Here is a 25,345-nt window from a genome sequence, read left to right on the forward strand (position 1 = left end):
TGATCATCTCCAAACAGAAGACTCTCAAATATATATTGTAGACATACATATATACATATACAGTCATGCACATATATATGTATGTATGTACATATTCATGTATCTATATGTGTATGTGTATATATACACATATCCTTAATCTCTTGCTTCCATAAAACCCTACTCTACTTTGGTGCCTCATTGTGGCATGGAGTTAACTCTGGATCAGCCCATGGACAACTGAACAAGCCTTATCAGATTCTACCATTTTGGAAAGGTTTTGAACATCATTCATCCATAAACTCTGCTTTCCAAGGACCAGTTTGGCTAACTATGGAGATAATAACCACCAGTAGTCTCATCTCTGGGTGATGAAATTTTTGCTTATGGCAACCCATGAAACAAAGAAAAATAATTGAAATAGACCTTCCTTCTGTGTGGTTCCTTTCTGCTGTTAACGGGAAAGAGTTTGTAAGAATCACACAGCTTTTTAATCAAACTATAAATATTAACTTCTAGCTGTGAAGTTTTTGTCTAGTGACCAATGAGAGAATATTCAATTGGAGGAATGGAATCATATAAATTTTGATATTTTCAGTATAAATAACACTAGAAAATGAAATGAAGGTACAGTTACATTGAGAGTTCTTCTTTAGAGAGACAGATAGTTGGTGAAATTGGTTTTCACCATGCATCCAAGGGCAACACAATCATTTCAGAGGATATTTGCTTATTTTATTAAATTTTTTATTGGTGCTTTTTGTTTTTACATCAGAGTTAGGAAATTCTTCCTAACACTTAAGAATTTTCCTTAAGTGGGAGTGACTTGCCTTGAGAGGTGATGGATTCTTCCTTGGAAGTCTTTAAGCAGAGGCTAGAAGATCATTGTTGGTTATATTATAGTGGAAATTCCTTTGTGTATTGGTTGGACTAGATCAATATTGGGATTCAATAGATCAATTCTGATTCCCAAATTCTGGGTGGTATCCACCTGGGGTACAATGCTGTTCAGAGGAAATATGGCCTGGGACACCATGTGATTTCTACACTACTATAATGTTGAGTAATGAATACTGTTGGGGTGGAGAGGGCCTAGAGCTAGGGTTACTGAATAGGGCCCAGGGACAAGACTGATATCTCTAGGGGTAGGATTGGGCAGGAAAGAAAGTTCTCAGGATGGTGTGATCTGAACTCAACATATTGTCTTTCCCCTTAAGCTCTCCCCTCTTCCAAACCACCCTATTACTGTAGAAGGCACTACCATCCTTCTAGTCCCCCAGGCTACAACCTAGGTGTCATCTTGTCAATAAGACAGATCTGGCCAGAGGAGCCAAGCCTGAAAATTTGGCTAGGCAGGGTGAGGATGGTCAGTGCCATAAATTAGGAGAACCAAAAGTCAAGTCTAGAGAGAAGTTAGCAAATGCAAGGAAGACTGAGTAGGCATGATGGTAGTTAATTTAGGTGGCCATTACTACCAATTTGCTTACACTTATCTGGCAATGTGTGTGCATCAAGTTCCATCTTCAGTCACAATGACAATTGTCGTAGAACCTCCTATCCATCTCATATGATAGGAGAGAAAGAAGGTTAGTATTGTATGGCTCAGAGGGTATCATGTCTGCTTTAAGTCACCTAAGTACATTAATTTTATTCAAGTAGGGAGCCATCAATGGATTGAACTGGCTGCCACTTGGGGACAGTGAGAGCCCTCATCATCCTTTTATTCCTAGCTTGATTACCCTAGACTTGTTGTCCTCATGCTCACGTATTTTTTTAAAATCATTTTTTTCCAGATCTGCACTCTCTCCTTCCCATACCTGCACCCTTCCATAAGAGAGCAAGAAAAACAAAATCTCTATTTGAAACATGTGTAGTATAGTCAAGCAGAGCAAATTCTCACACTGTTCTGCACTCTGAGTTCCTTACTTCTCTATCAGGAGGTGGGTAGCATGTTTTATCATGAGTCCTCTGGGATTATGGCTAGTTATTGTGTTGATGAGAATTCCTAAGTAATTCAAAGTTGTCTTTACAATATTGCTGTTACTGTCTTTCAGCATGCTCAGGTATTTATGACCCAAGAGTTCAGAGTGTCAGAGAGTCTTAGTCATAGTGAGTTCAGAGGCCTCTGCAAAATTTATAGATTTAGTTCTGACCCAGAGAGAGCAAACACCCATGGAGGCTATGTCACTGTATTGGTGGCTGAAATAATTGACAGGCACGCATTTCAATCTGGACCCATGCCCTAGAAAATCAAACTAAGATAAGGGTTAATGAGAATATTCAAGAAAATCGCAAGAAGGTAAAAGAAGAGGGCTTTGGGGGATGCCCCTGTGGGCAGGAAACAGATGATCCAAAGATAAGGAATCCAAAGGTAAGAAATGATCATGTAGGAGGTGAACAAAGTCTTCCCCCAAATCTTCCCTTCCTTCTGGCTTCCTGATTTCTATTTATGGCAGTATCATTCACCATAACCCAGATCTTCCACCTAAGGGTTATCTTTTACTGCTCTCTCATATCTCTTATTCAGTGTTACCAAATCCTTTCCATTTTATTCCAGAAATACCTCCCATAGCCCTCTTTTCTAGTGTCACTACTATAGCCTTTATACTTATCTGTCTAGATTTTTGCAATAGTCTCTGAAGAACAACAAAAACTCCTCAGCCCATGAACATGGGATTTGCCTCCTAAGTGGTTAATGTCTTCTGAACTGAAGCATTTTCAGCATTTTTGTTGTTGTACAGTCATGTTCTACTCTTTGTGACCACATTTGGGGTTTTCTTGGCAAAGCTACTGGAATGATTTGCCATTTTCTTTTCCAGATCATTTTATAGATGAGGAAAATAAGGTTAAGTGACTTGCCCAGGTTCACATAACTAATAAGTGTCTGAGGTTGGTTTTGAATTCTGGTCTGACTCTAGGCCTGCAGTACTACATGGTGCTGAGTAAAGACTAGTACCTCTGGTGTGAGGGCTTGCCTAGCACATTTCAGGTTTGCTCATCCATCTTTGGTGTCCACCTTTCACCCAACTCTCACCTGTGGCTCCAAGAAGCTGTAGCATGCACAGCACTCCCCAGTAAAACTGTCTTGGCAGATGGGCTACATCAGGCTGAGGGTAACTGACACATCTCAAAATTGTTGATGAGTTAGGGGGATGTCTACTCCAGGCATGTGAAGACTTCCCCTACTGAATGGGCAGATAAGAACAATTTGTTCCAACAGGCATGAAGATGGCTGAAGCAGGTGATGTGGAATCCTTAGAGCTTGGTCTGACATTAAAGACACCAAGGTCATCCATTGCATCCTGGGCCACTGCCAATTGTCTTGACTTTTGTCTTGCCACTGGACTCCACTGCACAAAGACTCTTTGTGCAGCTCTGCATGAGTTAAGATATCACCCCATGATGTCACTGGTCCTCTTTAAAAAGGAAGGACAAACATAAGTCTCTGAACAAGTCTTCCTACTCTGGCACTCTAGCACTTCTAATCCATCCTTCTTATTGTTGACAAATTTTCTAAGGCATAGATCTGATTTTCCCTATGAGGTTTCTCAAGCAAAGGTCTTGACATTCAGAGCCTTTCTTAATCTGGCACCACAACACTATACTTTTTAAAACTTTATATCATGGGCCAGAAAAACTCTTCTTCTTTGTCCCACAAAGATATCAGATGCTCCATCACCTCCATGGCTTTCCTCATGCCAATTCCTATGCCTAGAATGTCCTCCCTCCTCCCCGATTTGTTTGTTGAACTCCTCTTTCCTCAACTCAACTGCTCCCTCTGTATAAAGCCCTTGTCCCTCTGGCCAGTAATGACTTTCTCTCTTGGACCTCATTCATATAGCACAGAATCATAGTCTGACTCTCATAGTTAGAGGGGATATCAGAGACCATCTAATTCAAACCATACTTGAATAAGAATATCTATAACAACAGGAGTTCCTGAAATCCATGAACTTTAAAAAAGTTTTTTAAACAATAGCTATTGCAATATAATTGTTAAACCCTTTGTAATCTTTTATATTGTATTTTATGTATGTAGAAGTGTTCTTCTGAGAAGGGATCCATAAACTTCCCCACACTGCCAGAGGAGTCCAGAACATAAAAAGGGAGAAGACCTCTTGTACAACTTGACAAGCAGTCAGTTAGCCTTTGATTGAAGCTCTGTGGTAACTGGGAACCTGCTGCCTCCTCTGAGCAGTTTCCAAGAATGACTTCATTTTAATTTTGGATGGCTTTGCTTTTCCTGACATCAAATCTAAGTTTGTCCCTTTGCAATTCCACTGATTGTTCTTTGCTTTGTTCTTTAAGGTCAAGCAGAACAAGCCACTCTCAGTTGCTGAAGGATCAGTTATCTCAAAAGAACCGTGTGTAGACACCATATTTTGCAGTCACAAACCTTGAACCAGAGCTGTTAGATTTGTCATAGCAAGTGTGGGACACCCAACTCAGACCTCGGTGTCTATTCTCCAAGTGACCACAATACCTGTATCCAACCAAGGCAGGATTGGTCTCAGATACGCTCCTACTTCATTTTATTGAACTTGGATCCTTCAGGGTGAGGCTGGAGGGAGAGTGTTCTATCTCTTCCATGAACTATTGAGATTAGGCACTCTGTAGGGGCTGGCTGGGTGCGTGACTTGCTGTTTTCAGATCTCATCCACAGACACCTTACATTTGGTTTGGGTGACTGACATAATGCTGGCTTGTTATGCTTAGGCATACAAAGTATGTGCTTAGGTTAAGAACCCAATGGGCCAGCTAGCAGGTTCTCTGTAACTCCTGCCTATTCTCTTTTTCTGGGTATTGATGTTTATATATTCCAACATGGATTTGCCCTTGTCTCAAGGAAGTAATCATTCTGACCAAGATGACAACCTTCCTTCCCCATGCTGGACATCCTAACACAGCTAAAGCCAACCACCTGTTCTGAATGAAATTTTCTTGTTCCAGAGGCCTTCCCCCAACTTCCTCTTTGTTTGATGTGTCTGGTTCATCTCATACTTCTACAGAGTCTTTGAGTAAAGAGTTTGATGGGCAGACAGACTTAATGCTAGAATAACATTTTATGATTGAAATGACCAGGCTACCATATTACTCAATGAGTTTTTTAAAATGACTTGGTCCACTCATGGCTTCCACATGTTTCTTTCCCCCTACATTAACACTATGTATTATAGTTTCCATCTAGTAAGTGACTGTCTACAAAGCCTATAAAGCACCAAAGTAGTATATGCTATAGGGCCCACTGCTGCTGCATCCTTGTGGAGCTGCTGAGTGTAACAGGAGGTACACTGAATGGTCTCAGGCTCTGAGAACTCTACTTCTTTTCTGACTTCATACTCACCTACTCCTTGAATATTTATCTTAAAGTACATCTGTACTCAAAATGGGAAGTAAAGTCCCTCCTTGAGGGAGTTCATTGTTACATTTTTATATGAAGATATGCACACATACTCAGTGTCAATTGCTATCTCTATACACACTAGTGATATATAATGGGATAGAGAGGGAAGTGGCAAGGGGCTCCAAGTACAGTGGGCTGCTCTTTAGGATTCAATCATCTTTCAAGTCTTGTAAGTGGGCAAAGCTCAAGAGGACTTGTTCCAGTGAGACTTGACTTACAGAATAGTCATCCAATTTATATTTGTCTTTGACTTCTTCCATGATACCAAACACCTGTGGGATAGCAGACACAGTCATAGTTAAGGTCCTTGTTCTAGGCATACAGGGAGTGGCTCTTAAATGTGTGTTTAGGAGGCAAAAGTTACAGGCTAGTGAAACTCTTTAAATCCTTCATTGGACCCAAATGTTTCCATAAAGTCATTAAACCTCAGTGTTCTTTGAGAAAGAAATTGAGTGATAAATCCCCAAGAGATCCTGTCTCTTCTTTGTCCCTTCCAGGTGAGCAACACCTATAGGTCACACACCTGTTGAACACTGTTCAGCTGTCTATATGAGGAGCTTAAGAGAATTAAAGGCTGAGAACCCCTCCCCCTCTTAAGAGTTGATTTCATCATATTCCTAGATGTCTGAGTGCCATATCTACCTCTGGAGGCCCTTGGGAGGATTTAATGCCTCCTGTACGCTCCTCCTTCTAGAAAGTGCCTTTAGGTAGCACCATGATATCTTAAATCTGCTTCCTATACTCACCTTTGACCATTTGAGGTTCTCTTTGGGCAAGTGGTAATGGACCATCCCTTGGTGCTCCTCTTCCAGGATACTGCCTGGCAAAGGGAAAGAGTCATTTCTCACGAGGAACAGGGAGTGGGAGAGGCTATTTCCTAGCAGGATTAGTTTTCAATCTATTATAACCACTATAAGTTGACTTAATATTCACACTTTTGAAAGGGCCTGTTCAGTGTGGGGACCCTATAGAAGGGCAGAAAATCCAAACTGGCTTTGAAAGATGCTCTGAATCACAGCTTCCTCTTTGTCTCCCATTCTGCTTAACTTCTGCCGTGAGCAGCTGAGAAAAGCCAACATGAGCCAAGCTGTAGATACTTAAGCAAGGCCTTTGGTTACAATTCTAAAGTGAAGCACAACATTGCAGGGGGCTGTTGTTGAAGTGGAACTGTGAGCATCCTATCTCCTTATTTTCACAGAAATTCACTGGAAAAACATGCCTGGCCAGAGGATAGATAAGAAAGACGTGAGCTGTTTAGGGCCTGAGCTCCAATACCTGGAAAGGTCTCTTTCACAAATATTTTGAATGTTTCAAGTGACATCTTTTCTTCCTCATTGGTTTTGCCTTTAATTTTGGCCAGTAGGGTGTAGCCACTCCCATATTTGCTCTTGAGGTGCTGTAGGCTGCCCAGACACTTGAACTGTCCATTCACCATGATGGCCACCCTGGTGCACAGGGCTTCACACTCCTCCATGCTGGGGAAACAAGAGGGAAGAGGGAGGCATGACTACAGACTCCTTGACTTGGAGAATGAGGGCTGTGGACCTGAGAGGACTGAACCTGCAGGTCCCATTTCTCTAGAGGGAAGGCCTGGTATGTGGCCTGGGGGCAAAGAGCCACCTTAGCAATGTAAAAATGCTTGGCATAAAAGGGGAGGAGGAGATGCTCAGGTTTAGAATGGGACATTCCCCCTTATCATTCCATGATAGAACATTATTCTATAGAATAATGGAATATTGGTCCTTATTGTCAGGACCAACGTCAAAGGAACCTGAAGGTCGTTCTTCTAAGGGATCAACTGCTGCCAGGTTTATTGCCCCTGTCCCCAAGAGTCTACAGACAAAGTCACAGAACCATCCTAGCTCCTCACTGCCCCACTCTCACCAATCAAGGTGCGGGCCCTACCTGTGGGAGGTAATGACAATGGCCTTGCCAAGCTGACGGGTCTCGGTCACTGCATTCCAGAGCAGGCGCCGAGCCACAGGATCCATACCAGTAGATGGCTCATCGAGGAAGACAACTGAAGGATTTCCCATAAGGGCAACACCAGCGCTCAGCTTACGCTTGTTGCCACCACTGTGTGAGGAGAAGAGGGGAGAATAGGGACAAATAATAGTATTTCCAAGGCTCCAGGAGAGGACACCAGGGGGAACAAGAAACAATGCCTAAATATGTCCAATATCGGGAGCTACATGACTCAGTGGATAGAGCACTGGGCCTGGAGTCAGGAAGACCTGAGTTCAAATCTGTCCTCAGATACTTACTAGCTGTGTGACCCTGGGCAAGTCACTTAACTGTGTTTGCCTCAGTTTCCTCATCTATAAAAAGAGCCAGACAAACCACTTCCAGTATCTTTGCCAAGAAAACTTTGTGGACAGTATAGTCCATGGGGTCACGAAAAGTCATTCATGACTTAACAACTGAACAGTAACAAACGTCCATATGCACAGGCACAGGGTGAAGTACATGGTTGGAATGTGAATCTAATAAAGGTAGCAAATGCCAAAGCTGCGAGGGGTGGGTGATAGTTGGGTGGATACACAAAGCCAAAGAATGAAGTTGAGACCAAAAGTGTCAGAGAAGTAGTTTGGTCATAGGACGTTGGGTGGTCAGAGAAATGACCATTTGAAATATATATTCTAGGGTATGCTTGTGCTTTATTCTATTTTTTAATAATCAAGCATTTATTTTTTTCATCCTCTGCCCTCTGTTCCTCAAGTGGAAAAGAAAAAAAAAGAAAAAGAAAAGCTTTACAACAGATGTGCAGAGTCTGTGTCCAAAAGTGTGTGTCTCATCCTGCACCTCGAAGCCACTACCTCTCCGTCAGGGGGTGGATAGCATGCTTTATCACCTCTGAATTCTCAGGAATTGTGATTAGTTACGGCATTGCTAAGGCTTCTTAAGCCTTCCAGAGTTGTGTTTATAATCCTGTTACTGTAGTATAAACGGTTCTGCTCATCTCATCAGTTCATAGACAAGTCTTCCCAGGCTTTTCTGAAGTGATCTCTTCCATCATTTCCCCCTGGTGCCAGTTCTTTGGTCGACTTTTTTTCACATAGGACCTTTCCCCCTTTCTTGGAACTCTCTGGGGTAGAGTTCCATTGATGGCACACATAGGTTAGAAATGGGGCATAATTCTAAATTGCTTTCCAGATTGGTTGCACCAATTCACAGCTCCACCAATAGTACAGCAATATATTTGTTTTTCATAATCTCTCCAGCATTGGTCATTTCTCCTTTTTGTCAGTTTGCCAGTGTGATGGATATGAGGAGTAGCATAAGGGTTATTTAATTTGAATTTCTCTAATTATTAGTGATGCCAATTTTTTTATATTGCTATAAATAGCTTGGGTTTCTTTTGTTGAGAACTTCTTGTTCATATCTTTTGGCCATTTCTGTCAATTGAGGAATGACTTGTGGTATATCATTTTAGTGATGAGCTGGCATGCCTCAACTCTTGCCTCATCATCATCCTTACAATAATGGCAGCTAGTATTTATGTAGCTCATCAGACACGTTAACTCATTTGACCCTCACAACAACCCTGTGAAAGTAGGTGTCATTATCACCACCATTTTACAGATGAAGAAACTGAGACTGAGAGAAGCTCAGTGACTCACCCAAGGTCTTCTTCGGTTCACATTCAGCACTCTTACCCACTGTGACAACTAACTTTCTGTCATAACAGGGATATAACTTCACACTCAGGGAACTTAAGGAATCCTTGACTGAGCCACAAATCTACCCTGAGAATGCTAATATCCTTTCAGATGTACAAAACTTGTTAAGAATTTTTCCTACCACATGGCTTTCTTTTAGGATAAGGTCAATGTCTGCCATTAACAAGGGCAGCTGGGTGGCACCAGAGTGCACAGAGTGCTCGGCCTGGAGTCAGAAAGAAATCTGGCCCCAAACACTTCCTAGCTGTGTGATCCTGGGCAAGTCACTCAGTTTCCTCATCTGTAAAATGAGCTGGAGAAGGAAATGGCAGATCACTTCAGCACCTCTGCTAAAGAAACTCCAAATGGAGTCCTAGAGAATCAGATATAACAACAACATGCCATTAATGAAAGGCAATTCTTAGGCCTTAAGGGAAAGAACACGTCTAGAAGGGAAAAGGACATTATCAAAATTGTGATTTAAAAGTATAAACAAAATGTAGTTTTGAGTCAAACAAAAAGTAGTTCATAGTTCAGAGGGTAAGATAAGCACTCCTAGAGAAGTCAAGGTGTTCCTGACAGGTGTCCTCCAGAAGAGCTGTGCCAGATTTGAAGCACTGTGTCAGCACCCACTCAAAACCAGAGTTCAAAGGCCTCCACTGATGTTTGTTGTCACCTGTCAGTCAGAAGACACATTACTTTGAAACAAAAGACATTCAGTTGAAAAGCATAGCAATTCAACTGATCAGAAAAGATTTCCCCATACATAAATGGGGTACACTCCCTCACAGTACCACACTACCAGTGGGGAGGGAACATATTCAGAGAATACGTATGACCAGGGAGCACACATGGAGAACAAATACACTGGAAACATGCAACCTAGTAACATGCCTGCTATATATTACTGCCTCTTCTGTTAGTATAAATGGCATGGAGCAAAGGTCCTGGATAATGATGCCACTAAGAACACTGGAGTTGTGACAGAGCTGTACCTTTCCATTCTTAAAAAACAAAGCAAAAACCCCCTCCAACTTTATTTATTCTGAACCTAAAATGAAGATAATAGGCATTTCTGTATGCAAAATAGAAGAAAAGGCATAAGAGGGAAGCCACCGATCTCTATTACTTGCTTTTGAACAAGTGTCTCTATTACAAATCTCTATTACAACTTTCTTGGTTAAATACAATAAACTCAGCATGTGACTTTCAGACTCTCGGCTTGTCTCTGTCATGGGGAGAAGCACGTGCAGAGAGTATTACTGGTGGTATCTATTGTTGTTTTTGGGAAATGTGATGAGGTAATTATGATGTGATGGTGAAATGATTTTTTAATTGGCTACAGAGCCAAATAAATCAATGATTTTGGAGATGCCGAGTCAGAACTGAGGGGACTGACTGAACTCTCAGTCTTTCCTTTCTTGCTGGTGAGTGAGGCAAGAATGTTTTGAGATGTCAGGTGGCTACCAGGCATCTGTCTGTGGGCATATGATGTTTCTGTTTCTTCTTTCCTGATCTTAGACAACTGAATCTCCAGAGACAGAACTGACAAAGTTACAACACTGTAAACTTCAAAACGTCAGAATGACCATCAAAGGTCCCACCGGCAGCCCATGCTGGTAACAGAATCCACCAGAGGTGGTAGCAGTGGTCAACAACAGAGAAAGTATCTCTCTGTGGATGTGGACAGTCACATGAAGATAGTAGTAGATTAAAACATTCTGACTCCTGGTAACGGAGAAATATTGGCTACTGACTTCAGCAAGGCAGTGATCCTCAGAGGACATCCTAGAGCTGCCAGTGTGAATGGGAGTTGGGGGTATGAGCAAAGAGCAGGTTTTACTACGACCACTAACAATTTTATAGAACTTTCAAGTTTGCAGATGTGTTTCACACATTATCTCATTTGATCCTCATAACACTTGGGAGTAGGTATTACACAAAGCATTATGATCCCAATTTTACAGATTAGGAAACTGAAGCTGATACAAGCTAAGTGATCTGCCCAGGCTCACACAGCAAGTAAATGTCAACTCACCTGAGACCCCACCTCTTGAGAGCTCTTGAAAAGGAATCAGCAGCAACTAGACCTTCAGGACTGCTCCACAAGAAGATATGACTGGCTGGAATGGCACTAGGGCATGTGTGTGTGTGTGTGTGTGTGTGTGTGTGTGTGTGTGTGTGTGTGTGTGTGTGTGTGTGAGAGAGAGAGAGAGAGAGAGAGGGAGAGGGAGAGGGAGAGAGAGAGAGAGAGAGAGAGAGAGAGAGGAGAGAGAGAGAGAGAGAGAGAGAGAGAGAGAGAGAGAGAGAGAGAGAGAGAGAGAGAGAGAGAGAGAGAGAGCTCTCTAAATCACTCTAGGGTACGGGAGGTAGGAATTGGTTGGTGGTTTTGTAGGTTCTAGAGCTGAATGCTTTGTATGTCTGTTCCATGCCATGCATGCAGTAGCTCAATTATGGCATGCCAATCAGTGGCTCCTCAGTGTCACAGGGGATTTATATTCAAGTTAAGGGCTTTGTGATACTTCCTTACTTGGGGCTTGGTCTCCTGATTTACAGGTTCACAACAGAGTGGTTTGCTTGCCCATTGATTGCATTGACTACCACCGACAGGATTTGCTGGGGTCAAGAAAAACAACATAAAGTAGGACCTCCAATATACGGTATGCTCCAATACAACATATGGTAGTTTAGACGTTTAATTTCGAGCATCAGGAACAGGTGAGCCACGGAGAAGCATGTAGATATTGCTTGGCTAGGTTAGGAAGGGTTCTATCATGCCCCTCTTAGAAGAGGTGGTGGTTAATATGTGATCGTCTTCCTGCCTGGTGACTCTCTTGGCCAGGACATCAACAAGTGGCTAGACATAGTAATGCTGCCCTACTGAGGACCTCTACTTCTCAAGGGCAGGGACTATCTTTTGCCTTTCTTTGTATCATCAGCACTTAGTTTAGTACCTAGCACATAGTTGGTACTTAATAAATGCTGGATGACTAACTGTGATCGCCTAATTCATCTTTCTTTGCCTGTCTGCAACTGTCCTGGTTCTAGAAAATCTGAGCTAGCTTATCTGGTCCTGTTCCGCCAGTATAACTTGTGCTGAATTCAGGCTATTTCATTAACCTTCATTTTTAATATTTCTGGGATGCATGCGGATTTCATTTTGGTCGATATAAGAGGCACAGTGGCATCATAATAATATAATGTGCACAGCCCATATATGCCAGGCACTGTGGCAAATGCTTTATTTGATAATGGAAAGTGTGCTAGATTGGGCATCAGAGGATCTGGGTACAAATTCCACTTCAGCTACTTGAAACTGGTGAGAACTTGGGCAAATCACATACCCCTCAAAGGAAGAGGTTGGACTCAATGGGTTTATAAGGTTCTGTCCAGCTCTGAATCTACAAGGAAAGAGAATAAGCATTTATAGAGCATCTACCATGTGCCAAACACCATGCCAAGTGTGTTCGAAATATTATCTTATTTGATCCTCATAACAAACCTGGGGTGTAGTTGCTTTTATTATCCCCATTTAACAGCTGAGGAAATTAAGAGAAACAGAAATTAAGTGACATGCTCAAGGTCACACAGCTAGTAAATGTCTGAGGCCTGACTCCGGGTCTAGCGCTCAAGCTACTGCTTCACCAACTATCTCTATAACCCTGTGATCCTAGGACTTTTCCTTACTGTGCCCCATGCACGTTTGAGGGTGATAGTTTTGTCTCTCAACGTGCAGTAAGAATTCTCTGAATTCCACACTTAGGTTCAAGTAGCCAGCTTCATATGTACGGGATTGGGGAAGAATGGCCAGAGGATTGGTCAAGAAGTATCTGGAACTTCTGGTGGCCTGCTAACTCAAAACAAGTCAAGAATGTTATATGCAAACAAAACAAAACAAAAAAACCGAATGTTTATATAGACTGCACAAGTCAAAGTACAAGGTCCAGACCAAGGAATAGGAAAGGATTACTCTAACTTGCCACAGTCAGACTACATCAGGAGTATTCTGTTCAGTTCTAAGTGTCATGTTTTGGGAAGACAGTGACAAACCATAGCATGATCAAAGGAGGGCAGCAACAGTGTTAAGAGGGCTAGAAACCATGACAAAGGATCAACTGAAGGAACTTGGGCCATTTAGCCTGAAGAAGAGAAAATTTCCCAAAATGGAAGGATCACGCTTTAAGTATTTAAAAGGCTGCCATGTGAAAGAAGAATTCAATTGATTTTGCTTAGCCCCTGAGGACAGATCTAGCAGCCAGGAGAGGAAATTAAGAAGGCAGGTTCAGGCTTGATGTAAGGAAAAACATCCTAACAGTGAGAACTGTCCAAGACTGGAATGAGTTGCCACAAGGGCTAGTGAGTTCACTTTCCCTGGAGGTTGGAAATGTAGAGAGGATTCTTTTTTGGATGGATTCTGGAATAGGTATCAAGCTTGGAATGAGATTACTTCCAGCTCTTAGATTCTGTGACCTATGGCACTGTACATAAATGCTTCAGGGCAGCCTCTGTTATTAAGACTGCTGTCATCTAAGCCCTAGGCTTGTTGGTTAATGTTATAGTCACTGCCTCATGTAATAGGGAACAGCAGGTCAGGGAGTTCCTTTGACACTCCCACGAAGCTGAGGAATGGGCAACGCTGCCGAGCCCTCCTCTGTCTCCTGGGGCATAGCCACAGGATCAGGGCTAGCAGGAGCCAATCAGAATATCCTTTATGGAATGATAATCTGACTAGGTCAAATAATCAGACGCTCCTTGCAACAATCCTATTCCTCAAGATGCAAAATGGTCACTCGTCTTTTATCTCTGAGGCCAGTCTTGCATGGACAGTATGGTCATATCCCATTCCTGATATTGAGAAGGCTCCTATGTTCACTGAGTTATGGCTGAGAAAAAGGCATTCTGCTATATTGTGATGTAATGGTTACAGGAAGGGAAGAGACTGCCAAAGTCTAATGTCTCACCTGTAGTTTCTGACAAGTCTGTCTGCATGGGTGTCCAGGAGCAGCTTCCGTATCATGTTTTTCACATGAATTTTGATTTGGTTCTCAGGAATGCCCCATATCCGGGCATACATGGTTAAAATTTCCCGTCCTGTCATGTAGTCCAGCAGGGCATCGAACTGAGGACAGTAGCCGACTTGTCCCCGTAACTACAAGGAGAGAAGAGTCTTCAGGAGAGGTAAAGCAGGCTGGCTAGCAGTACCTGACGTGAAAACCTTATATGATCACTTATGCTCTAGAACCTGATAAGGCAAAGGATTCAGTCATTTTGGTCAAGGCCTTTGCTTGGGAAGACAATTCCTTCCAGTGCTCAGGTCAGGGCTTTCTGTTGCTGCCAAAGTTGTGAATGTTCTCCCCTGGGAGCCTGCTGGGGCCCATTGGTGGTAGCATCCCTAGAGAACAGTCATGGCCAATGGATAAGAGAAGGGATGAGAATTATTGTAGAATGGAGCTTTCAAGGTGTGTGTGTGCGTGAGTGAGTGCGTGCGTGCGTGTGTGTGTGTGTGTGTGTGTGTTGAAGGAAGAAGGTATTTGGTATTTTGTTAGCACTCATTTCTTATAAGAGCATATAAAACTTAACAGCTTTATCAAGACCAAGGGGAGCAAGTTTTATATCAACGTATATAAGCCTGTTCTAGGAGGATCCACAAAAGATTTTTAGGTCCTGTTTCCTTCTCACCTCATTATGCCAATTTTCTACATGGTATTCCTGCCCTCTTCTACCCCCTTCCCCATCTATCTGTCACATAGCTACCTGAGTAAACTTTCTAATGAAGCACTCACATCATGTCAGTCTTTTGCTTAAAAAAAAAAAAAAGGCCACTCGTTCCCAAATACCAAATAAAATATAGACAACTTTTCCTGTTTCTCATATACTTTTCCAGCTTTATTTCATCTTACTTCCCTTATTAGTCTACAGTCTGATAAAACTTTCTGCCCCCTTTGTTCTTATCATGTTCCCATATCTATGCCTTTCCTTACACTTTCTCCCATGTCTAGAAAGATCCACTCTTCCCTCACCTCTGTGGAGGCTCTTCTATTCTCTCAAGTCCTATCTCAATGATCATCTAGCACTTAGCACAGTGCCAGAGCACATAGTAGGTATTCCACAAATACTTGTTGACCTGATTTATCTTGACCAGCATTAGCAAGAGGGGTCCAATCTGAATTGGAATGGAAGAGAGAAAAACGCTCAGATAAAATTGCTAAAACCAGAGCTATGAAAGGTATGATTTGGAAGTAAGTACCACATAGGAAGAAATGCTTAGTAGTGCTCAGAAAAGCAAGCAAGGAACAATATTCATGGCCTTCTCCAGAGGGAAACAACATTAGAGGTATCACAAACACTTGGTGGGATGTGACTTGGGAGATGGCAATGGTGGAGGTGTAGAGGCACCAAACACGGCAGATTCTCTGAACATTCCCTTTCAAACAACTTTAAAATCATGTGTCATATCAAATTCTGCAGAGGCACAGTCAACAAAAGTCAGGGTGAGACATTTTTTCAGTCTAAGACAACTTAGGAAGTTGGTAGGACAGGTCTCATGCTGGTTTAGGGGCTGGAGTACATGCAGCAACACTAGGGACTGGCCTTGTGGGTGGTAGCAGCAGCAGCCTCAGTCCAGAGACAGTAAGGGGATTGGACAGCTGGTCAGAAAGAGATTACAGGGGATGCTGAGCTGACGCTGGGCACAGGACCAGGTACTGTTTGTCAACCTGATTGCCAATATGCAATTCTGAGTCACAGTTCCAGGGCAAAGAGGAATGTTTGTGGTTGGTCACAAGGGAATAAGGGCCCTGGTTGTAGTTCCAGGATAAGGAGGAACACTAGCATTTGTGGTTGCAGGGGAACAGGGACTCTGCATTAAGACTGGAGTTGCAGACTAGGACACTAGGAGAGTACCTCTCCCAGGGTACCATGACCTTGGAAACATTGAAAACTTACAGACCTCTGGAACTAGCTCTGAAAATAGCAATGCAAAAAAAGCAAGAAGTTTGACACAGTGCCGATGAGCAGAGCCCAATTTTAACATAAAGTTTAAAGTGAAGAAATAGACTAGAAAAATGAGCAAAACAAAAACCCTTGATAATAAAAAAAACTATTATAGGGGTAGAAATCATGATCTCAGACAAAGAAAAAGCAAAAATGGACCTCATTAAAAGAGATAATCGGGGAAACTACATTTTCCTAAAAGGTATCATGGACAATGAAGTAATATCAATACCAGATATATATGTACCAAATGGCAGAGTATCCAAATTTTTAAAGGAGAAGTTAAATGAGTTATAGGAAGAAAGAGACAGTAAAACTATACTCATGAAGGGCCTCAAATTTTCCCTCTCAGAACTAGATAAATCTAACTATAAGTCAGAAAGAAGTTAAGGACATGAATAGAATTTTAGGGAAGTTAAATATGATAGACCTCTGGAGAAAACTGAATGGGAATACAAAGGGATATATCTTTTTATCACTTGATTATAGCACCTTCACAAAAAAATGACCATGTATTAGGGCATAAAAACATAATGAGCAATGCAGAAAAGCAGAAATATCACATGTACGCCTTTCAAACCATGATGCAATAAAAATTGCCTTAGAGGCCTTAGAAACATAGAATAAAAATTATTTGCGAACTAAAAAATCAAATCCTAAAGAATAAGTAGGTCAAAGAACAAATGACAATGATTGAGACAACATAGCAAAATTTGTGGGATGCAGTCAAAGCAGTGTGTAAGGGGAAATTTGTATCTTTAAATGTTTATATTAATAAAAAGAGAAAGAACGGATCAATGAGTTGGGTATACAATTAAAAAAACTAGAAAAAGTACAAATTAAAAATCTCTAATTAAATACCAAAATATAAATTCTGAAAATAAAAAGGGAGATTAATATTTAAAGTAAAAAAACATTGAACTAATAAATAAAACTAGAAGTTGGTTTTATGGGGGGGGGGAACAATAAAATAGATAAAAAGAAACTGAACAAACCATAAATGAGCTCCCTGGAAAAAATCCCCAGGACCAGAAAGTTACAAATAAGTGTGACCAAACATTTAAAGAACAATTAATTCTAATACCATATAAACTATCTGAAAGGAAAAAAAAAGTTCTACCAAATTACTTCTATGGTTTTTGATACCTAAACCAAGGAAAGTAAAAACAGAGAAAGAAAAATATGGAAGCAATTTCCCTAATGAATATCAATGCAAAAATTTTAAATGAATATTAGCAAGGAGATTACAGCAATATATCACAACAATCATGCACTATAATGAGGTGGGATTTATGCCAGGAATGCAGGACTGCTTCAATATTGGGAAAACTATCAGCATGATTGGCCATACCATTAACAAGAACAACAAAAACCATATGATTACATCAGTAGATGCATAAAAAGTTTTTGACAAGATATAACGCCCATTCTTATTAAAAACACTAGAAAGCATAGGAATAAATAGAGGTTTTCTAAAAATGATAAGCTGCAACCATCTAAAACCAAGAATGAGCATTATCTGTAATGGGGTTAAACTAGAAACCTTCCCAGTAAGATCAGGAGTGAGGCAAGGGATGTTTGTTATCACCATTATTATATACTATTATACTAGAAATTTTAGCTGTAGTAATAAGACAAGAAAAAGAAACTGAAGGAATAAGATAGGTGATGAGAAAATAAAACAATCACTTTTTGTAGATAATATGATAGTATCCTTAGCTAGTTGAAACAATGAACAACTTGAGTAAAGTTTCAGGATATAAAATAAACTCACATAAATCATCAGCATTTTTATATATTACTAACAAAAATCATCAAGAAAAGATAGGAAGAGAAAGTCCATTTAAAATAATTATGGACAGCATAAAATATTTGTGAGTCTACCAGACAAACCCAGGAACTGTATGAACATAATTGCAAAACATTTTTCACACAACTAAAGACAGATCTAAACAACTAAAGAGATATTAAAGGCTCATGAGTAAGCTAAGCCAATATAACAAAAAAATGATGATTCTACTTATGTTAATTTACTTACTCAGTGCTATATCAAACTACTAAAGAATTATTTTATAGAGCTATAAATAACAAAATTCATCTGGGAGATCAAAAGGTCAAAAATATCTAGAGAATCAATGAAAAAAGAAGGGAAAGAAGAGGGATTAGCAGTATAAATATTCAAACTATTGCAAAGTGGCAATCATCAAAACAATCAGGAACTGGCTAAGAAACAGTATGGTTAATCAGTGGAATAAGTTAAGTATAAAATATACAGAACGACTATAGTAATCTAGTGTTTGATAACCTCAAAGATCCAAGCTTTTAGGGCAAGAATTAACTATTTGACAAAAACTGCTGGGAAAACTAGAAAACAGTTTAGTAGAAACTAGGCATAGACCAACATCTTACACTGTATACCAAGATCAGGTCAAAGTGAGCACATGATTAGTGATATCACAAGCAAAGTAAGGGAGCATGGAAAATTTTACCTGTCAGACCTATGAATGAAGGAAGAGTTTATGACCAAACAAGAGATAGAGAGGATGCATATCTTCTCAAATTCCTGACTTTTGCCACTTCAAAAAAGTTATAAATATTTTATACATTCTTAGAGTTTGTTTTGCTTAGGACTAATCTTTCTCTTTAACTACCTTCCCTCTTCTATGTACTTTCTTCTTTTTCCCCTTTCCTTCCAATTTCCCTATTGAGTGCAAAGTGCTTCTGTATTCAACTCTCTCAGTGTGCTTATTCCTCTTTCCTTTGGCTAGTTCAGATGAAAGGGGTTGAATTGCTTTGTCTCCCTTTTCCAGTAGAGGGTGAGGGAGAAGGAGAAAGACAAGGGGAGAGAGGGGGAGGGGGAAATCCAGGGATTTAAAACGTGGATTTTTCTGCCTCCACAGGTGGGCAAAGTCAGTTAAATGGTGTGATGTAAGGACAGGGGACAGGTTGCCTGCTCCAACATATTGTTGCTGCCTGACACTGCACCAATACAAGGTTCATTGGGGTTAATGAACAAATATCTCTGAGAAGGTTAAAAAGCTATGTAGCTCTCAGACATTTATATCTTCTTATGGATTAATTTGATCAGATTTTTTTTCTAACATGTAGGAGTAAGGGAATAAAAATATTGATGGAAGAGTAGGGCAAGGAGAAGAGATCCTTTTGAAATCTGAAATACTTTGGGAGAGGTCAGGTTTGGGTGAGAGTAAGTGGCATGTATATACCATAGTCCTGAGGGCTAGGGAAGTAATGCTAAAAGGCAAGAGATGTACAGAGAAAGAGATGTGGGGAGGAGGCAACAAACTTCACTTTAAAATTTTGTTTAGCTTTAACCCCCCACCTCACTTTACCTTGCCTAGAGTAGTAAAGGAAGGGCAAGCTGGTCAAGTGCTGACTGCATATGCAAGAAGGAGAGAAGAGCTAGTAATGTATATTGGAGAAGAACCATATAGAAGGTTACTTTATGTGTTGTGGGTTATGTAGGTTGCTTCCCTACTGCTATGTATGTGCCCATGTCTCTCTCATGCTCAAAAACACTTCACTTGATCCTTCCACCTCTACTTGCTACTGGCCCATATCTCTTCTTCATTTTGTGTCTAAATTCCTTGAGAAGGCCACCCATGCTAGGTGCCTCCACTTCCTTTCCTTGGCTTCTGGCCGCACCAGTCAACTGAAGCTGCTATCTTCATAGTTACTAATGAGCTCTTAATCGCCAAATCCAATGAATGGTCTTTCTCAGTCTTCATACACTCGACTTCTCTGCATCACCTACTGAGTAAGGAGTCTATCTGGCTCCAATTTGCCTTTCCATCCTTATCTCATTTTCTTCTACACACTATTCTTTCAGCCAAGTTAGATCTTACTTGTCCCTTTCTCTCCCTATCTCTGTGACTCTGCTCATGCCATTTTTCCAAGTTCCTCTCCTCCTTACCTTCTGCCATCCCTCTCTTCCCTCAAGGGCTAGTTCAGGGGGTACTTCCAAGAACTTGTCCCCTATTCTTTTAGTTGAAAGTGATCTTTTGAATCTCCCACTACTTTGTTGAGAATTCTCCTTTTACTTATATTCCATTTGTGTAAATCTCCTTTATTATACTATTTTATACTATTTATACTGTCATATATATATTATACTATACTCCTTTATTATACTGGAAGGCAGGGACTACCATTTCATTTTTTGTATCTATAGCAGTGCCTGGCTTATAGAAAATATATAGGGACACCTAATATGAAACATACATACTTGCACATGGAAGAAACAGGAGGCAGCATGTGCCAGGTAAGTCAAACTATCCTCTCCATTTTGACTATTGTCTCTTCTCAGACCCTAATGGAGACAGTCCAGGGCCCTCAACCCAAGAGCCTTTGCAATAGCAATGCTTCTATCCCAGTGCCCTCAGCTATCATCCTGGGATGTAACCCCTGTGGAAATGTAGCCTGGAAACTGTTGCTACAGGTGCTGTAGGCAGAATCTCAAGTTCTTGTCATTGAAATCCTTGGTGCTGCAAAATCTTTCAGCATCAGAAATCATCATGGTTCTCTTAGTGGAAATGACATCAAAGAAGAGGCATTAACATCTGCTTTGTAATTGCACTCAGGGTGGTAGCACCCATGAGATCACTGAACCTTTCCATCTTACTTGTAGCTGAAATCTTCCAAATGGGTTGTCATCCCCATTAAAACAGGAGTTCCTTAAGAGCAGGGACTGTCTTGCTTTTCTCTTTGTATTCCCAATGCTTTGCATATTGCACTCAATAAAATGTTTTATTCTTTAACTCACTCATTTGTGCTAGACATTTAATAAATATTTGCCAGACAAAATGGAGTTGAAGTGACCAGACTTGAGACACTCCATCTGGTCACAAACATTGATCTGTCCATCCCTTTTCAGCATCCAATGGGGACCAAGTCTTTTGGATTCCAAGGCCTCAACTAAGAGGTTGGACAAACAATGGATTTGGGAATACAAGTGACTGTGAGAGGAAATCCTGTAGACAACTGTGAGGTCCCTCCATACCAATTCCCCCAAACAGAATCGGATTCAGTTCCTTTAGTTATGACAAACTCTTTGTAAGGAACCTCTCTTAGGGTACTCTTACTCTTGCTTTCACATTCCAGAAGGCTATAGGAAACACCCTGTGCTCACACTCACACTCAGGGCAATACCATTCTAATTTTGTACCATCTTTTCCCAGACTTCTATTACTAGATGAGCAATGATCCCCGTGTCTTTCACCTCATTACAGGAGGAGAATTGCTTCTCCTTCATTGATTGTCATCCTTTCCACCCTTCAGGGAAGTGTGTTCCCTTGGCCCTGGGGAGAACCTTACCGTTTTGAGGTTTTTGAGGATGCTCTTTCCATTGATAAAGGCATCTCCAGATGTGATGAAGTTTTCCCCAGTCAGCATTTTAAAGGTGGAGGTTTTCCCAGCTCCATTGAAGCCCAGCAGCCCAAAACACTCGCTTTTCTGGACTGTGAGTGAGATCCTGTTCACAGCGAGGACAGGAGTCTTCCTATGGCTATATATCTATGAAGCATCCAAAAGAAAGCCCACAGACTTCCTATGAATCATGAAAAACAGGGCTATTGATCCTCATGTAAGAACCATCACCATACCTCCTGGGGCACCAGCAGAAGAGCTCTCCCCTTCAGCTCAAGCTCTTTCTCCCCAACCTTATGGATCCCAGAAACCAGCCACCCTCAATCAGTTACATATCTGATATGGTTCCAGTGGGGAAGGCCCAGGACAGCCCTGACATTCATTTGGCTTTACCTTTGTGAGTTCTTTAGTAACCAGAGGGGTGGTCTGCAATAGCTCTGGAAGTGAATTCAGGATTTTCTCTCTCTCATTTTCCACATCTTCGTCTTTGAAAATCAAAGATGACTTGATATGTACTGGTGACTTCTTCAGAGAGATGAAACACAGACACAAGTGCCTTTCAGATATCTGACTGTCTTAAGATAGGGTTGAGAGAGGTGGCTAAGAGGCAGGGAAATGAGAGGGCATAACAGATGTGTTGAGTCTTTAGCATTTTCTGCCTTTCAATTAAACAGACTCCTGCCTTCCCAAGGGCAACCAGGGACATTGGAAATTTAACTCAAATGTGATCAGGAAATTCTGGAAATGGAAACTTAATGTGGCATTCCATGCATCCTGTTGTGTTTTTGGTCAGGAATACAGTAGTGTACTTTTAGGAAAAGAAAGCCTATCTGAGGTCTCTATTAGTATCTTGAGTATCAAGTAAGCAGGGTGTAAGAAGGTATAGTTTTCTTAACTATTCCCTTGGAAAGTTTGCCCTCAGGAGGACAGACATATCTATAAGAGAAAGAATGAATTCCTGTTCTGCCAGTCTTTTGGATGACAACGGGAAATAATGGCTTTATAGGGATAGCATGACTTTTGTGAATCCCAGTGCTATCCTTCCACTCACACTGGGTACATTCAATCTGAGAGAGAGAATGCCAGAGCCTAACAGTGCTCAGAGGTCCTAGGAGGATGAAGGTAAAGGGTTTTCTGATTCCCTTTTCTCTTGCCAGTGAGCTGAATGACTGCTTCCACAGAGCCTCAGGCCTCTGATATGCCAGAATCACATCTGCTTTTCTTGGAAAACACATGCCAAGAGCCTAAGATTTCTCCTGTCCCACTCCCCAGATCTTGAAGCTATAGCTTGTTTTTCAAACAGAGCCAAAGGGGACAATGAATGGCACCTGAGATCCCAACAGCAGTAGCATATACTTATTAAGTGTCTCCCATGGAGCAAGGCCTTGTGATGGGGCCTAACAACACAAAGATGGAAAACCACACAGTCCCTGGCCTGGAGGAATTTAGCAGAGAGAATGAAATATCTCTAAAAATAACCAGAATAGAAGCTATAATACGATTAAGAGTTCAAGCTGAGCAGTATGCAAGATCTGAAGAAAGAGGGATCAGTTTAGGTTGTGGGCATCATGGTCGGCAGGCATTATGAAGGAGGTAGCCCTTGAAGGAAGGAAAAGAATTCAAAAGGTAGAGATTGCGCAGGGCTTCAGGTCCTAGACTAAGGTATTTGTATTTGTTTTGTTGAGAGTAGAAAGGATAGAGCTGAGGATGAGAGGCTAGACCTGGCACATCAGTGAATTTACATAGATTAGGAGAATCCAGGAAAGAAGGAAACCCAAGTTTGGCTTCTGGTGATAGGAGTAAAAGGAAAAAGAGGCAATACATGAGAGAGGTAGAAATGATGTTTTACAATCTTTTTTTACATAGCTGGAATTATAAGCTCTGTGTCTTACAGTAACTAGCTCTGGTCACTTACTAGTCATGTAACTATGGGCAAGTCACCTAATTTCTCTTAGTTTCAGTTTTATTACATGTGAAATGAAAATAACAACATTAGCATCAACTAACTACCTCAGAGGGTTGTTGTAAGGAGATCACTTTGTAAACTGTAAAGTACCATAAAGCTAGGTCATTCTATATAGTGAGCATGGAGGTATGTCCTTCCCCTCATTTATGGGTGACTCTTGAGACACATGGACTAGACTGGTTCTGCTTTCAGTTTTAAGAGGGAACAGGTGGACAAAAGAGAAAGGAGATAGAGATGCCAACCTGAAGGGATCCATATGTTGTCTATGGGGAATCATGTGCACTGAGGAGCTGGTGACAGTGAAACAAGAGGAGGGAAGTAGGTCATGCAGACTTGGAAGTCACTGGTGAGTAAGATGGGGAGAGAGGCTGCAATCTTGCTTCTTGTATTGTGAGTTGTATAGATTGTGAAGACCTGAGGGGAAGAGTAAAATCTCTAGTGACCCAGAGTTTTTTCCTTATGGGAAGATAGGGCCTACTGACAGGGAGGAATTGTTTGGCTCCCTACCAAGTCTAAGCAACAAAGAGCAGAGAGGTCCCTGTTGGAAGCGGGAGAGTTTTCTTGTCTGTTATAGATTAGGATATGAGTCATTCTCTATTGCTGTCTGTCTTGTTAGCTTGAATATTGCAGAAGGTCTGAGGATGCTTTCCAGGAGAGCAAAATGAGTCAGAGAATCATTCTCCCAGGGTTTTCCTGGATGAGAGGAAGCAGAGAGATTTTGTTATAGAGAACAGACCAGATATTGATGTTCTTCCAAGGTGTTCCTTGGGTGGGTGGGTCGATGAGGTAAAGAGATTTTGTGCTGATCCCTCCCAAATTGTGTCCAACTGTGCCAGGGGCTGGGGCTCAGCAGACTGCATACAACACATATTGAAACAACAGGACATGATGAAAAATTGGATATCCCGAGGAAGAAGGAAGAGTCAAATATAACTCTGAGGTGAGGACCTTGGGTGATTGCAAGAATGGGAACATCATAAACAAAAATTCAGAAGTTACGAGAAAGGTTAGGGTTTGGTGAGAGAAGATGGTGTGCTCTGTTTGGGATGTTTTGAATCTGAGGTCCTGCCAGCTCATTTGATGAAGATGTTTTGTGGGCAGCTAGAAATGGGAGATAAGAGGTCAGAGCGGGAGAGATGGATATGAATGGGAATATCACTCACAAAGAGGTGATATTTGGAGTCAGCAGAGAAGATGGAAATCTCATGGAGTAAATGGGAAACAACACAGTTTAGGACAGAGCCCTGGATCACATGCTCACTTCGCAGGCAGGAAGGGAAAGAGCAATCAGCAAAGGAGTCCTGGCTGGAGATATAAAGGCAAAAATGAAACCGTCCTCAAGAACCTTATATTTACTTGGGGAATACTAATGTGTCCACATAAATAAATATCTGATAATTTGAGGAGAAAGGGAGAGCACTAACAAGTGAGATTGTGGAGAGAATTAGGAAAGGAATCATAGAGGAAGTAGTATCTGAATTGAATCTTGAAGGGGAGAAGTGTGTTTCAGGCCTGTGAGAGAGAGCTCTTGCAAATACATGAAAGTGGGAGATAAACTAGAGGCCAATTCATGGTGGGGAATATACCCCAAAAGGGTCTCACCAAGAATGTAGTGATCCAAGAGTATATTTCATTCCTTTCATTAAAGGAAGAAACGTGAAATCAGCCCCTGGAACTGGTCAAAAGCTAAGATTCAAACCCCATGCAGTTGACTTGAGTTTCGTATGAAGCCACTCACCAATCTCTCTCTCTCAAAGATCTGACGGAAAAAGACTTTCAGTTCCCAGAAGAAGTTGGTCTCAATGAAGAAAAGCAACATGAGAAAAATACAGCCGGATAAAGCCATGGAGGTCAAGTACTTCCCGATTCCAAGAGATTGCCACGCGAAGATGTTCTCTTGATGTGCAAGTCTATGGCCTAAAGCGAGTCATTGACACTTCACTGAAACCTTGTTTGGCCATG

At 41.3% G+C, this 25,345-nt stretch overlaps 1 protein-coding gene across 7 annotated transcripts in view; it reads right to left on the reverse strand.

Annotated features, from left to right (window-relative positions):
* Nucleotides 1–727: 727 nt before the first annotated feature.
* LOC140497984 (phospholipid-transporting ATPase ABCA3-like) overlaps nt 728–25,345 on the reverse strand; it is a 296,904-nt gene continuing 272,286 nt past the window's right edge. For 2 of the 7 annotated variants that reach the window (XM_072599356.1, XM_072599345.1), the window contains exons 23-31: nt 25,122–25,300; nt 21,811–21,942; nt 21,367–21,564; nt 14,004–14,191; nt 12,387–12,443; nt 7,289–7,459; nt 6,659–6,858; nt 6,130–6,203; nt 728–5,655 (exon numbers count right to left, since the gene is read on the reverse strand). In XM_072599356.1, coding sequence (XP_072455457.1) covers nt 5,533–5,655; nt 6,130–6,203; nt 6,659–6,858; nt 7,289–7,459; nt 12,387–12,443; nt 14,004–14,191; nt 21,367–21,564; nt 21,811–21,942; nt 25,122–25,300 — 1,322 coding nt within the window. In that variant the 3' untranslated portion in view covers nt 728–5,532. The remainder of the gene's footprint in view (nt 5,656–6,129; nt 6,204–6,658; nt 6,859–7,288; nt 7,460–12,386; nt 12,444–14,003; nt 14,192–21,366; nt 21,565–21,810; nt 21,943–25,121; nt 25,301–25,345) is intronic. The other 5 variants (XM_072599336.1, XM_072599333.1, XM_072599331.1 and 2 more) reach the window with 3 other exon arrangements.

This window comes from Notamacropus eugenii, chromosome 1 (assembly GCF_028372415.1).
Source record: "Notamacropus eugenii isolate mMacEug1 chromosome 1, mMacEug1.pri_v2, whole genome shotgun sequence".
Taxonomy (NCBI): Eukaryota; Metazoa; Chordata; class Mammalia; order Diprotodontia; family Macropodidae; genus Notamacropus; species Notamacropus eugenii.